Below are 12,836 nucleotides of genomic sequence, written 5' to 3' on the forward strand. Positions count from 1 at the left end.
AGAGGGAGAAGCAGGGTCCATGCAGTGAGCCCGGTGTGGGACTTGATCCCAGGACTCCAGGATTATGCCCTGGGCCGAAAGCAGGCACTAAATCACTGAGCCACCTAGGGATCCCCTCAACTTATTTTCTGTTATTTATTTTTTGATAGAATATATGTGCTGGAGGCTGGGAGGGAGAGGAGAAAGAGAATCTTAAGCAGGATCCACACCCATCGCCCCCTATAAGGGCCTTGATCTCTCAATCCTGAGATCATGACCTGAGCCGAAACAAGTCATATGCTCAACCAACTCAACCACCCAGGCATCCCCCCATACGTTCTTTTTCATGTGACATTGACACGCATTCCCATTGAGAGGGCCTCTCTTTCCCACTGCTTGAATCTGGTCAGCTTTATGAGTGTAGTAAAAGTGACTGCTGTGTGGCTTCTAAAGCTGAGCCAACAAAAGTTTCTACTGGATTCTCTTGGGACTCTGGCTTTTTGCAACACAACTACCATACTGTGAAGAAGGCCACGTAGCCACATCACAAGGCTAATAGGTGTTCCTATTAACAAACTGAGGAGAGGTCCCAACTAAAAGCCAACAAATAGTATTCTATAATTTGCTTATTTCTTTAATTAATAATGCTGTGACCACCTTCCCACGTTAATATAAATAAACCTAGGTCAATGTTTCTAATGTCAACATAACATCCAATATAGTGAATAGCCATACATTATTCACCATTGAAGTGGTTTCCAGTTTTTTACTACTTGAAATAGTGTTGAACAATCTTGAAGGTATATATTTACATGCCTGTACCAGTACAGCTGACCCTTGAGCAACATGGGTTTGAACTGTGCAGGTCCACTTACACATGGAATTTTTTTTTTTTAATAAGTACTATACAGTAACTGTTTATTCTGTGGTAAGCCTTCTGGTTAACAGGAGGCTATAGGTAGTTGAGTTTCTGGGGAGTCAAAAGCTATACACAGATTTCTGATTGCAAGCGGACTTGGGTAATGGGGAGGTCAGTGACCCTAACTCCCATGTTGTTCAAGGGTCAACTGTATTTAGGAAGAGAAGATTCTCAGAAGTGTTTCTGTTTGTCTTTAGTTTGATGGATATTACTGAACTTATTTGGCTTCTATTTTTTTTTTTTTTAAAGATTTTATTTATTTGAGAGAGATAGCTTGCACAAGTGGAGGGGAGGGGCAGGGGGACAAGCATACTTCCCACTGAGCATTGAGCCCAATGCAGGGCTTAATCCTAGGACTCCAAGACCATGGCCCAAGCCAAAGGCAGATGCTTAACTGACTGAACCACCCAATGGCTCCCTGACTTGACATCTAAAAAAGCTTTACCAATGTATAATCACATGATGAATCATTAAATTCTACTCCTGAAATCTGTATTGCACTATTTATTAACTAAAATTGAAATAAAAACTTGAGGGGCACCTAGGTCGCTTAGTTGGTTAAACATCCAATTCTTGATTTCAGCTCAGGTTGTGATCTCAGGGTCCTGGGATCAAGCTCCGTGTTTGATACCATGCTCAGTGGAGAGTCTACTTGAGGATTCTCTCTCTCTTTCTTTGCCTCCCCCCTCCCAAATAAGTAAAGTAAATAAGTAAATAAGTAAATCTTAGGGGGAAAAAAAAGAAAATAGGGGTATGTAGAATGGGAGATAATGTTATGGATATTATTGAAAAATGCAGCCTGCAACATCATGTAATTCAAGTCTCCATCTTTTGCGCATGCTATTCTCCTTACTTGGAATATAAGGGGCTTATCTGCTCAGCCAACTTCTACCATGTGGTTTATCAAGCATTTTTTATGTCCTGAGCCCTGTACTACACATTTTATACCCATTATCTCAGATCCTTGTAATAACTCTCCAAAATGAAGAATACCTTGATTTAGATAAAATGTCTTCCTTTTTTTTTTTTTTAATGTCTTCCTTTTTTTTTTTTAATTTTTTTTATTTATTTATGATAGTCACAGAGAGAGAGAGAGAGGCAGAGACACAGGCGGAGGAAGAAGCAGGCTCCATGCACTGGGAGCCCGATGTGGGATTCAATCCCGGGTCTCCAGGATCGCGCCCTGGGCCAAAGGCAGGCGCCAAACCGCTGCGCCACCCAGGGATCCCTAATGTCTTCCTTTTTTGTGAGGTCTTCCTTTCCCCAAATCTCCTATGTTGAATTTTCTCTCTCAGAACTTTTTATGGACATACTTCTTTTAGATTTTTTAATTTTTTTTATTTTTTCCTTCTTTTAGATTTTTATTATTTATTTTTACTTGATTACATTATCTTTCTCCCTATTAAACTGAATTTCTCGAGACAAATTATTTTCATTATATTCATATATTCATATGTATTTTGTATGTTCTTCAAATATTTGAGTATCCACTAGATAACAAGTCTGGGTCTGGTTGTAGGAAAACAGATAAGGCACAGACTCTGCTCTCTAGTAGCTCATGTTTTCATTGATGAGACAAGTGAATGGGAAAATATAATGTAGTTTGATGGATACTTTTGATAGATGGGTTTCACTGAGTGCTCTGAAACTACCCAAAAGGAACATAATTGGGAATGGGTAGTGAGTTGGTTTTTGTGCAGGCTTCTTAGGGAGGTACCTATACCTACTCTTTTTAAGGTGATCATTCTAAGTAGAGATAGGGATTGAGTTATGGGGTGGAGGTAGCATTTTGGGAGTTTTCATGGTATGCAGATGAGGTTTACATCCGTGATGTATGAACAAAGGGAGTTGATGAGACCAACTAAAGAGAAAAGCAGGGAGTTCAGGGCCAATGCCAGATGGAAAAAAATCAAGGGGAAAAAAAAGAGAAAAAAAACCCAAGGGAGTCAAGATAAGAGAAAATTGAAAAAAAGGTGTGAAATACTCATTGTAGACTGTGGAAGAAATGTAGCAGAATTATTGGACATGCTCATTTAAGGTTGGTGATTACAAATTTATAATAACCTTAGTTTTCTTGATTATGTAAATCTTGTTTCCTAATTACCCCCTGTTGACATGGATTCAGATGTGGTTGTGGTAGTGGCCTGAAAGAAAAAAAGCAAGAGACTTTTGAGGATTTTACTCCTAAGGTAGGCGAGTGCTATTGAGTAACCATAAAGCTCAGGTTGAATTCAAAGACTGAGTTGAATTATCTATCAACATAGGGTTTCTTTGAAAATGATATTAAGAAATTTTTTGTCAACTATATGTAAAAGAAAAGCAGATAAGAAGGGGGGAAATCCGTGATGAACAACTGAAGAGACAGTTTTAAGGTATTACATGTTTATATTACAGTGGTGGCCAGTTTTTGTTTTTTTTGTTTTGTTTTTTTTTAAAGATTTTATTTATTTATTCATGAGACACACACACACACACACACACACACACACACACAGAGAGGCAGAGACACAGGCAGAGGGAGAAGCAGGCTCCATACAGGGAGCCTGATGTAGGACTTGATCCCGGGACTCCAGGAGCACACCCTGGGCTGAAGGGAGGCGCTTCACCACTGAGCCACCCAGGGATACCCTTCAGGTTTTGTTTTGTTTTGTTTTTCAAGATTTATTTATTTGAAAGAGAGAGAGTGTGTTGGGGGCGGGGGGGTTAGGGGAAGAATCCTGAAGCAGTCCTGGGACCCTGAGATCATGAGCTGTCCCAAGACTAAAAGTTCACCACCTGACTGGGCCATCCATGAGTCCCTACAATGGCTGTTTTAAAGCAGGATATCCAGCAGAGTATGTTAGGACACAATACTTGTTAGTAATTTGTCTTGGTTCATTATGAACTTTTAAGTAATGTAAGTATAGTTCTTTCAACAATTCTGTGCTTTTTTAGAGCTTATTCATTAATATTGGCGTTTCCCATACCTTTTTGCCCTATTTTTAGTTAATTTGTATTCATGAGATGTTGTAAATTGCTTTGGTTCTAAACTGAAAAATTAGTGATTTTGTATATGAATATGTCTAAATACCTTCTCATCATTGAAGAAGTAACTCAGGAGCCACAAAAACAATTTTTTTTCCTGTCCAGTCGTACACTAGACTTCTTTTTACTATACCTTTATAAAGTTCACAAAGCAGGTTTTCATTATACTGGATATAAAATAAGTTTTTATGTCTGCAGACCATCTTTGTTTTTCTCTCAGAAATAAAATTGATCACAGTTAAAACCTGAGAAACTTATGTTTAGAACTTTTTTTTTTTTTAAACTGGTCCCTATCCATACTTGTTCAGGAGATCCGTCATATTTTGGGGAACACAGAGAACAGTTATTCCCCAAATTGGCAACTGTCACATATCCCCATGAAATATAGAAAGTTATACTAAACATTTCTCTTACTTTGTATTTTTTGGTGTGGTTTTGTTTTTTTTTTAAGATTTTATTTATTCATGAGAGACAGAGAGAGAGGCAGAGACATAGGCAGAGTGAGAAGCAGGACCCATGTAGGAAGCCCATTGTGGGACTTGATCCCAGGACTCTGGGATCACACCCTTGAGCCAAAGGTGGAGGCTCAATCGCGGAGCCACCCAGGTGTCCTGGTGTGCAGTTTTTGTACTGGATAAGGAAGTTAGTTGAAGGAGCGCCTGGGTGGTGCAGTTAGTTGAGAGTCCCACTTTTGGTTTCAGCTTAGGTCCTGATCTCAGGATCATGAGATTGAGCCCTGCAGTGGCTCAGCATGGAGTCTGCTTAAAACTCCCTCTCTTTGGTCGCGGGGTTGTTGGTGGTACCCAGGCTGCAGCACTTAAGATGAACATAATTCAGATTGTTTGTGACCACTGGATACATATACTTGTGCCTTTGGGGTTTGTCCTTTGATGTTATCTAGACAGAAAGAATGATGAAAAGCTAACTGCCTTCTGGAATAAGAGTTTGTTGTTTAGAAGGGAATTGAGACCCAGTGAAGAAGTCACCTGGAAGTAAAGCCCGTGACTAAATTGCAGAATGTTCACATTTTAATAGGACAGAAATAAAAACACATTCGTTATTAAAAAAAACAAAACAAAAACAAAACGCAAAACTCTTCCCCCTCTCTCTGCCCTTCCCCCCCCACACTTTCTCTCCAATCTTTCCTTTCCTTTCCTTTCCTTTCCTTTCCTTTCCTTTCCTTTCCTTTCCTTTCCTTTCCTTTCCTTTCCTTTTATTTTTAAGATATTATTTATTTATTCATGAGAAACAGAGAGAAAGAGAGAGGCAGAGACACAGGCAGAGGGAGAAGCAGGCTCCACACAGGAAGCCTGACATGGGACTCGATCCCAAATCTCCAGGGTCAGGCCCTGGGCTGAAGGCGGCGCTAAACCGCTGAGCCACCCGGGCTGCCCCTGTTTATTTATTTTTTAAGATTTTATTTATTTATTCAAGAGAGACCAGAAGAGAGATAGAGGCAGAGGGAGAAGCAGGCTCCCTGTGGAGCAGGGAGACTAATGTGGGGCTTGATTCCAAGACCCGGGATCATCACCTGAGCTGAAGGCAGACAGTGAACTGACTGAGCCACCCAGGTGCCCACTTCAAATCAATCTTCAAAAAAAAGATGAATAATTTAAATTTTGTATTTTATTTATTTTTGTTTTTAAATTTAAGAAATGATTTATTTGTTCACTTATTTTAGGGAGCGGGAGAACACAGGTTGGGTGAGGGGCAGAGTGAGAGAATCTTCAAGCAGACTCCCTGCTGAGTTTGGAGCCCTAGGCGGTCTCATTCTCATGACCCGTGAGATCATGACCTGAGCCAGAACCAAGTCGGTCACTCAACAGACTGAGCCACCCCTGTGCCCCCATTTTTTAAAAATATTTAATGTAAAGTATATGGTGGACCCATTCTTGTTATTTGAATTGAGAACTATCAGCTTCAACATTTTATTCTTATTCAAAAGCTACTGTTTTCTAAAAAAAAAACCCAGACTAGTTTTTAAGACCATGTTGTTCTCCAGCAGTATTAACATTTTTATAGTTTCTTTTTTTCTCTTCAGTTTATTATATATGCATAGGTAGATAGCACCAAAAGTACTTTAAGATTCTGATGGACTATTTATATTTAGTCTTCTGATCTTACCTGAGAGCTAGAGGCCTATCTCCTACAGTGTAGCCTCAAAACATTTCCTCTTTGGGAAAATTACAGGTGATTGTGTGACGTAGATTGCCAGTGTTGTGGACTAATAAAAACCACCTGTGTTTAATCAGTGACTGCTCAATCATTGAATGCAAGAAATGTTCTAAAATCTTTGATAATATTCATGATGCCAGGCTCCTTAAGTTCTGATTATCTAAGTAGATATATAATAGAGTTATTTTGATGTTCACATAGACAGTCTTAGAAAGCTACTAAAGATAATATACTCACTAAAATTTGGAGGAAAAATAATTCCACTAGACCATTTAGAGCACTACGTTTTGTGTTATCTGTAGCCCATTTAAAGTTTAATTTGTGCATGAAACTTAGAATTCTGTTTTTGATATCATATAATTGAGATTTCTACTAAATGTACATTATAGTTTTTATATTTCAAGTGTTGATGAAATATAGAGAATATTATTGGTACCTCACAAATTCTGCTTTTGATCGAACTGTCGTCTTATATGGGTTTATATAGCAGGTATTAGACTGTTTATAAGAGAAAAGGTAGAGCTAAAGTCAGTTAGTTTAATATGGTGCCAATGTACTGAACTAAGTGTTTTAATGTGTATAATTTCATTTAACTTTCATATCATCCATATAAAGTAGATATTTTTTAGATACTGTCTTTGCTTTACAAATGAGGAAACAGGACCAGAAAGGTTACAAAGATGTTGTATGTTTTATCCTTACCTATTAAATGCCAGGTCAGCACTTACTCCCAGTAAAACATGAATTAAACAATGTTCCTGGCCTTCAGAACCTTTTAAGGTAAATAAGGAAATAAAGTGATAGATTAAATAGTGTGAGCACTGTTTGTATAGGCTTTAGGAACATGAAAGTACCACTTAGTGATTTGAGGAGGTTAGGGAAGGTTTTACAGAGCAGTTGATGTTTGAACTGAGTATTGAATAGGAAATTTTTTTTTTAAACATGATTTTGAGTTAATGCTGCTACTTTAAACTGTTGATAACTTGATATTTTCAGCATGTGAGTATTCTGGAAAGGAAAGCAATGTGAGAAATATTACCTAGTACACATCAGACACAGTATTGAATGTGATGCATTATGTTACAGTTTTTATTTATTATTTTGTTAATACTTTGATGTGAAGAATTTAGTAATACGATTTTTTAGGTGTAATACGATTTTTTTCTCTACAGATGTCCTCCTCGCACTTTCTTACCAGCCCTCTGCAAAATTTTTCTTGATGAAAGTGCTCCAGACAATGTGTTAGAAGTGACAGCTCGTGCCATCACGTACTACCTGGATGTATCTGCAGAATGCACCCGAAGGATTGTTGGGGTTGATGGAGCTATAAAAGCACTTTGTAATCGTTTAGTTGTGGTTGAACTTAATAACAGGACTAGCAGAGACTTAGCTGAACAGTGTGTAAAGGTAAGTTTTAAGTATTAATTGGCCCATTTAAGATGTCTAGAGAATAAAAAATACATTTCGCTAAAAAAAGAAAAATTAAAAAAAAAAAAAGAAAAATTTTTTCATTATTCTTACTTTATTGAGAGTGGTTGACAACAGTGGAAGTCACAGTCCTTGTGGCACCAAAAAAGATCCCATAAAGTTTAGGAAAAGAAATCTTAGAAGGAAAACTGTAGGGCAGTGATACTGCTCTTTTGTGCTGGTTCTTGGGTTTCTTGTAGCTTTTGAGATAGGTTATTCCTGTTCTTAGCCAAAATGATTTTTTATGAAAGTAGTAATAACAGCAGCTAATACTATCAGAGTCAGACATTATACTAAATACTTTACATGTGTTAACTCATTTAGTATTTATAACAATTTTATATGAGGCAGGTGCTGCTAATATCAGCATTTCTATTTTTTATTTGAAAAAATTTCAAGCATATGGCGGTTAAGTAACTTGGTTGGTGGTGATACAAATAATTCGTGGCAGAGCCACAATTCCACTATCGGAAGAGTACGAGTTTGAAATTAGGAAGTCTGGTTTGTGGACCCATGAATTTAACTATTTTTCTGTACTTCCTTTAGAGTAGCTCTTTTGTTTTATTCCTGTTGGGACTAATTATAAACTTTATGTGACTTTAAAAAGCACCAGCACTGGGCCAGTAGTTTATTAGAACTACTTGATGAACACATTTAAATTTTACATGATTTTTTATTTGTGATTCCTATTTCATTCTTACTATGATTCTGCTGCTCTGGGTCAGCAGTTTTCAAACTTTGTGCCTCAGGATCCCTTTATAGTCTTATTATCGAGGGGCCCTCAAAGAGCCTTTGTTTATGTAGGTTGTATCCATTTATCTTTACTATATTAGATATTAAAACAACTTTAGAACATATATTTATTTGAAATAAGAAACTCATTATGCGTTTAGCATACATTTTAATGAAAATAATTATTTCCTGAACAGATAGAAACTCAGTGAAAATAGCATTGTTAATAAGACAGATCCTCATATTTACTTCTGCATTCAGTCGGTTACGGTATCACATATAGCTTTTCAGAAATTCCACCCTACCCTTCTGAGAGAATGAGAATGAAAAAGATAATTACTATCATGGTATTTAGTATTGTGAAAAAAGTTTTAACTTCAGTGATCTTTAAAGATGTCTTCCCCACACTTTGAGAACTGCTATTAGTGTTAATGTCTTGATTTTCTGCCCTGTATCTGTAGATTTATTTCTGTCTCCAGACTCAGAGGGAGAGGTTAAATCTCTTTTCCTGTTTAGAGCTTTTTCTCTTTCTCATTCTCTCTCTTTTTAAATTTTAATTAATTTATTTTAGAGAGAGAATGCGAGTGTACGTGCAGGGGGAGGGGCAGAGAGAGAGAATCTCAAGCAGATTCTGCCTTGAGTTTAGAGCCTGATTTGGGTCTTGATCTCATGATCCTTAGTTCATGACCTAGCTGAAATCAAGAGTCGGACAGCCAAACGACTAAGCCACCCAGATGCCCCTCTGTGTTATTCTCTTGTTTCTTGTTTCTTTCAGGACTGTGAGTTTTACTCTGTTGTTTATTCACTGAATCAACATTATTTCAAACTTTCTTGTCTTTCATACCCTGCTCTTACTTTTTTTGTTCCCTTTTCTGATTATTGTTATTATTCTTAAATGGTAGTATTTTCTTTTTTTACCTTTTTAAAACTATAACTTTGCTTAGATAATCTCATCTATCAGCATTAATACCATTCATTTGTATATATCCCTCACATCTTATCTCTAGATCTGACTGACCTCTTTCTTGAGGTCCAGACTCTATATTCAAAGGCTTTTTGAATAGCTCCAACCAGCTGTTTGAATTAATAATATTTTACTGCAGATTCAGTTATTTTGATAATTGGCATCAAATTCACCCAGTCACTCTAGGCAGAAACCTGTGCTTTATCCTTTATTTCCTTTTTTCCTCTCCATACATGTAGTTATTAATGATTTTCTAGTTTATTTTCTTTTGTCTCTGTTGTTATTACCTTAATTAAGCTATCATTCTCTCTTGAGTATTAATGCTTGAATTTATTTTTACATTTGCCTCTATACTCTCCCTATGCCCCATTCCCAGTTACTAACTGGAAATATCATCTTTTTCTGCTTAAAACAGTTTTCTTAAAACAAGTTTTCTTTTTCTTTTTCTTTTTTAAAGCTTTTATTTGTTTATCTGACAGAGAAAGTGTGTGCACACGCGGGGTGCGGGGGTGGGCAGGAGAGGGAGAAACAGGTTCCCTGCTGAGCAGGGAGCCCATTGTGGGGCTCAATCCCAGACCCTGGGATCATGACCCGAGCAAAGATACCCCAAGCACTTTTTTTGCTTAAAGAATAAAATCTAAATTTTCTGCTATGTCCATAAGATCTGTGGACTCTGTTAACTCTTTAGTGTTCTACCCGAACTCCTTAAGCATCAACATAATTTGGAAATAAGAGTTAATTTTTAATGTTTTAACATTCCTAGAGTGTGAGGATGATGAAAAATGTAATAGCAAGCATTATTTATTTATTTAATGTGTAAGACCTGTGTAAACTTCTGCTAAGTTACTTTAGTTGCTTAATTTACTATGCAGGCTTCACCATCTGAACCTAGTGTCTAATATGGTAGCCATATTTATATTTCAAATGTGGCTACCCCAAATTAAGATATGCTGTAAGTATAAAATATACTTGGGATTTTGAAGACTTAATACATAAAAGAATTTGGGGCACCTAGGTGGCCCAGGTGGTTGAGCATTGGACTCTTGATTTCTCCTTAAGTTGTGCTCTCATGGTCATAGGATCAATCTCTGTGTCAGGCTCCGTACTTAGCGAGGAGTTCGCTTGGAATTTTCTCTCTCTCTTCTCTCTCTCCCCCTCTGCCCTTTCCCCTGCTTGTGTTCTCCCCCTCTCTAAAATAAATTAAAGAAAAAACTTTTTAGAAAGTAAGATAGCTCAATTTTTAACATTGATAACCTGTTGAAATGATGATGCCTTACATACATTGGCTAAAATTAAATATATTCAAATAAATTTGCTTTGCTTTACTTTTTAAAATGTGACTACTAATAAATTTGTAAAGCATGTTGTGCTTTCTGTGATGCTAGAAAATTAAAATTGGACTTACTGCATTCTTTTTTTTTTTTTTTTGGACTTACTGCATTCTTTTGTTAATTTTCATTTACTGTTGTAGGTGTTAGAACTGATATGTACTCGAGAATCAGGAGCAGTGTTTGAGGCTGGTGGTTTGAATTGTGTGCTTACCTTCATTCGTGACAGTGGACACTTGGTTCATAAAGATACCTTGCACTCTGCCATGGCTGTGGTATCAAGACTCTGTGGCAAGATGGAACCTCAAGATTCTTCTTTAGAAATTTGTGTGGAATCTCTGTCTAGTTTATTAAAACATGAAGATCATCAGGTAAATAAATCCCTGTTATATACTTCGTATTCAAAATGATTTTATAGTGTCTCCTATTTATAACTATGATACAGTTAATTCAACTTTTCACTTGATGAACTAGAGGTAATTCCATTTTCTCTTTTTTCTCATTTCATATTTCTCTTTGGTAATCTTTGTTTTGGCAGTGAGACATTTTAAGTTATAGAAGTGATATGTTTATTTTTTAAATTTAAATGTTTCAGAAGTACATAATTTTTAAAGCTGCATTATGCTCAGGTGATTTGTTGACTCAGCACAAGTTGCTGACTTAGAGATAGTTCTCATTGAAGTAAAATAACACAGTATTTAAAATCTTTTATGTGTAAAGTTTGTTTTGAATTAGATTTTAGAAAATAAAATTTTTAAATGCCTTTTTATTGTTTTGTTAATTATTTTTAGTTGATATTCATAGATATTTTGGCAGAATTGTTCATAATAATAGTTAATATTTATTGAGCTTTTACTGTCCATCTAGATTCTTTATGTATGTGTTCTTATTTAAGGTTGGACAGTGAATTATAGGTACTTTTATCTCCATTTTACAGATAAGGGAACTGAGGCCTTGAGCAGTTAAGTAATAACCTGAGGTCATACAGTTGGGCAGAATCTGAACCCAGGATTAAAATCTAGGCAGATTATATGCCTTATATCATTGCTATAGCTGGCATTCTTAAATCTCAGTAATGAAATTAACAGTACCCTTTTTAGGTAAATTTTATCTATATGCATATTCTTTACATCATTAGGTTTCAGATGGAGCTCTGCGATGCTTTGCATCATTAGCTGACCGATTTACCCGTCGTGGTGTTGACCCAGCTCCATTAGCCAAGCATGGATTAACTGAGGAGCTGTTATCTCGCATGGCTGCTGCTGGTGGTACTGTATCAGGGCCATCATCAGCTTGTAAACCTGGTCGCAGCACTGCAGGAGCACCTTCCACGGCTGCAGATTCCAAATTGAGTAACCAGGTGTCAACAATTGTAAGCCTGCTCTCAACACTTTGCAGAGGCTCTCCAGTAGTCACACACGTAAGAATGTTTTTGAATATGTGATTTTTAATCTTTCAGTAAAAGTATTTTACATAATGTAAATATATTAAACAGTTCTCCCATTCCGTTTCTAGGATCTCCTGAGGTCAGAACTTCCAGATTCAATTGAAAGTGCATTGCAGGGTGATGAAAGATGTGTGCTTGATACCATGCGTTTGGTTGACCTTCTCTTGGTGCTATTATTTGAAGGACGAAAAGCTTTGCCAAAGTCTAGTGCTGGATCTACAGGCAGAATCCCAGGACTTCGGAGATTGGATAGCTCTGGGGAACGCTCACATCGGCAGCTTATAGACTGTATTCGAAGTAAAGATACCGATGCACTTATAGATGCAATTGACACAGGAGGTCGGAAAATATTTTTTAAAATATAAAAAGAAAACAGATAGGAATTATATAGGCAATTACTAGTTTCTAGATTTTAGACCAGTATTTTTAGCAGTTGGGCCAGATAATAGAATGGCCACCAACCACCTCTGCACCGTTTCCTCTCCCCATGTATATAATTATCAGCCTGGTGCATGGTAAGACCTGAGTAAATACCTATTAACAGAGTAAATGAAATGAATAAAGGAAACTTGTACCCTATTGAATTGTGTTATATATTTAGGTTTTGTTTTTTTTTTCTTCTTCTTATTTTATCTTTATTTTTAAGGGCCTAAAGCCTTGTGAATCCTCAGTGGTTTAAAAATTTTAGAATATCTTTTCTTAGCAGAATTTGTTTGTGGACTATTAACTACTGTAGAGTTGATCCAAATGTTTAAAATTGACTCTGTATTTAGTGACTATTAATAATAATTTTTAAATGGT

General features: G+C 36.7%; 1 protein-coding gene and 1 pseudogene across 5 annotated transcripts in view; both read left to right on the plus strand.

The window, feature by feature from the left end:
• HECTD1 (HECT domain E3 ubiquitin protein ligase 1) overlaps positions 1-12,836 on the plus strand; it is a 94,442-nt gene that overhangs the window by 17,565 nt on the left and 64,041 nt on the right. For all 5 annotated transcript variants that reach the window (XM_041758272.1, XM_041758275.1, XM_041758273.1 and 2 more), the window contains exons 3-6: positions 7,270-7,504; positions 10,732-10,959; positions 11,727-12,008; positions 12,104-12,374. In XM_041758272.1, coding sequence (XP_041614206.1) covers positions 7,270-7,504; positions 10,732-10,959; positions 11,727-12,008; positions 12,104-12,374 — 1,016 coding nt within the window. The remainder of the gene's footprint in view (positions 1-7,269; positions 7,505-10,731; positions 10,960-11,726; positions 12,009-12,103; positions 12,375-12,836) is intronic.
• LOC121492945 lies at positions 4,540-5,029 on the plus strand (annotated as a pseudogene).

Source organism: Vulpes lagopus, chromosome 6 (assembly GCF_018345385.1).
Source record: "Vulpes lagopus strain Blue_001 chromosome 6, ASM1834538v1, whole genome shotgun sequence".
NCBI lineage: Eukaryota > Metazoa > Chordata > Mammalia > Carnivora > Canidae > Vulpes > Vulpes lagopus.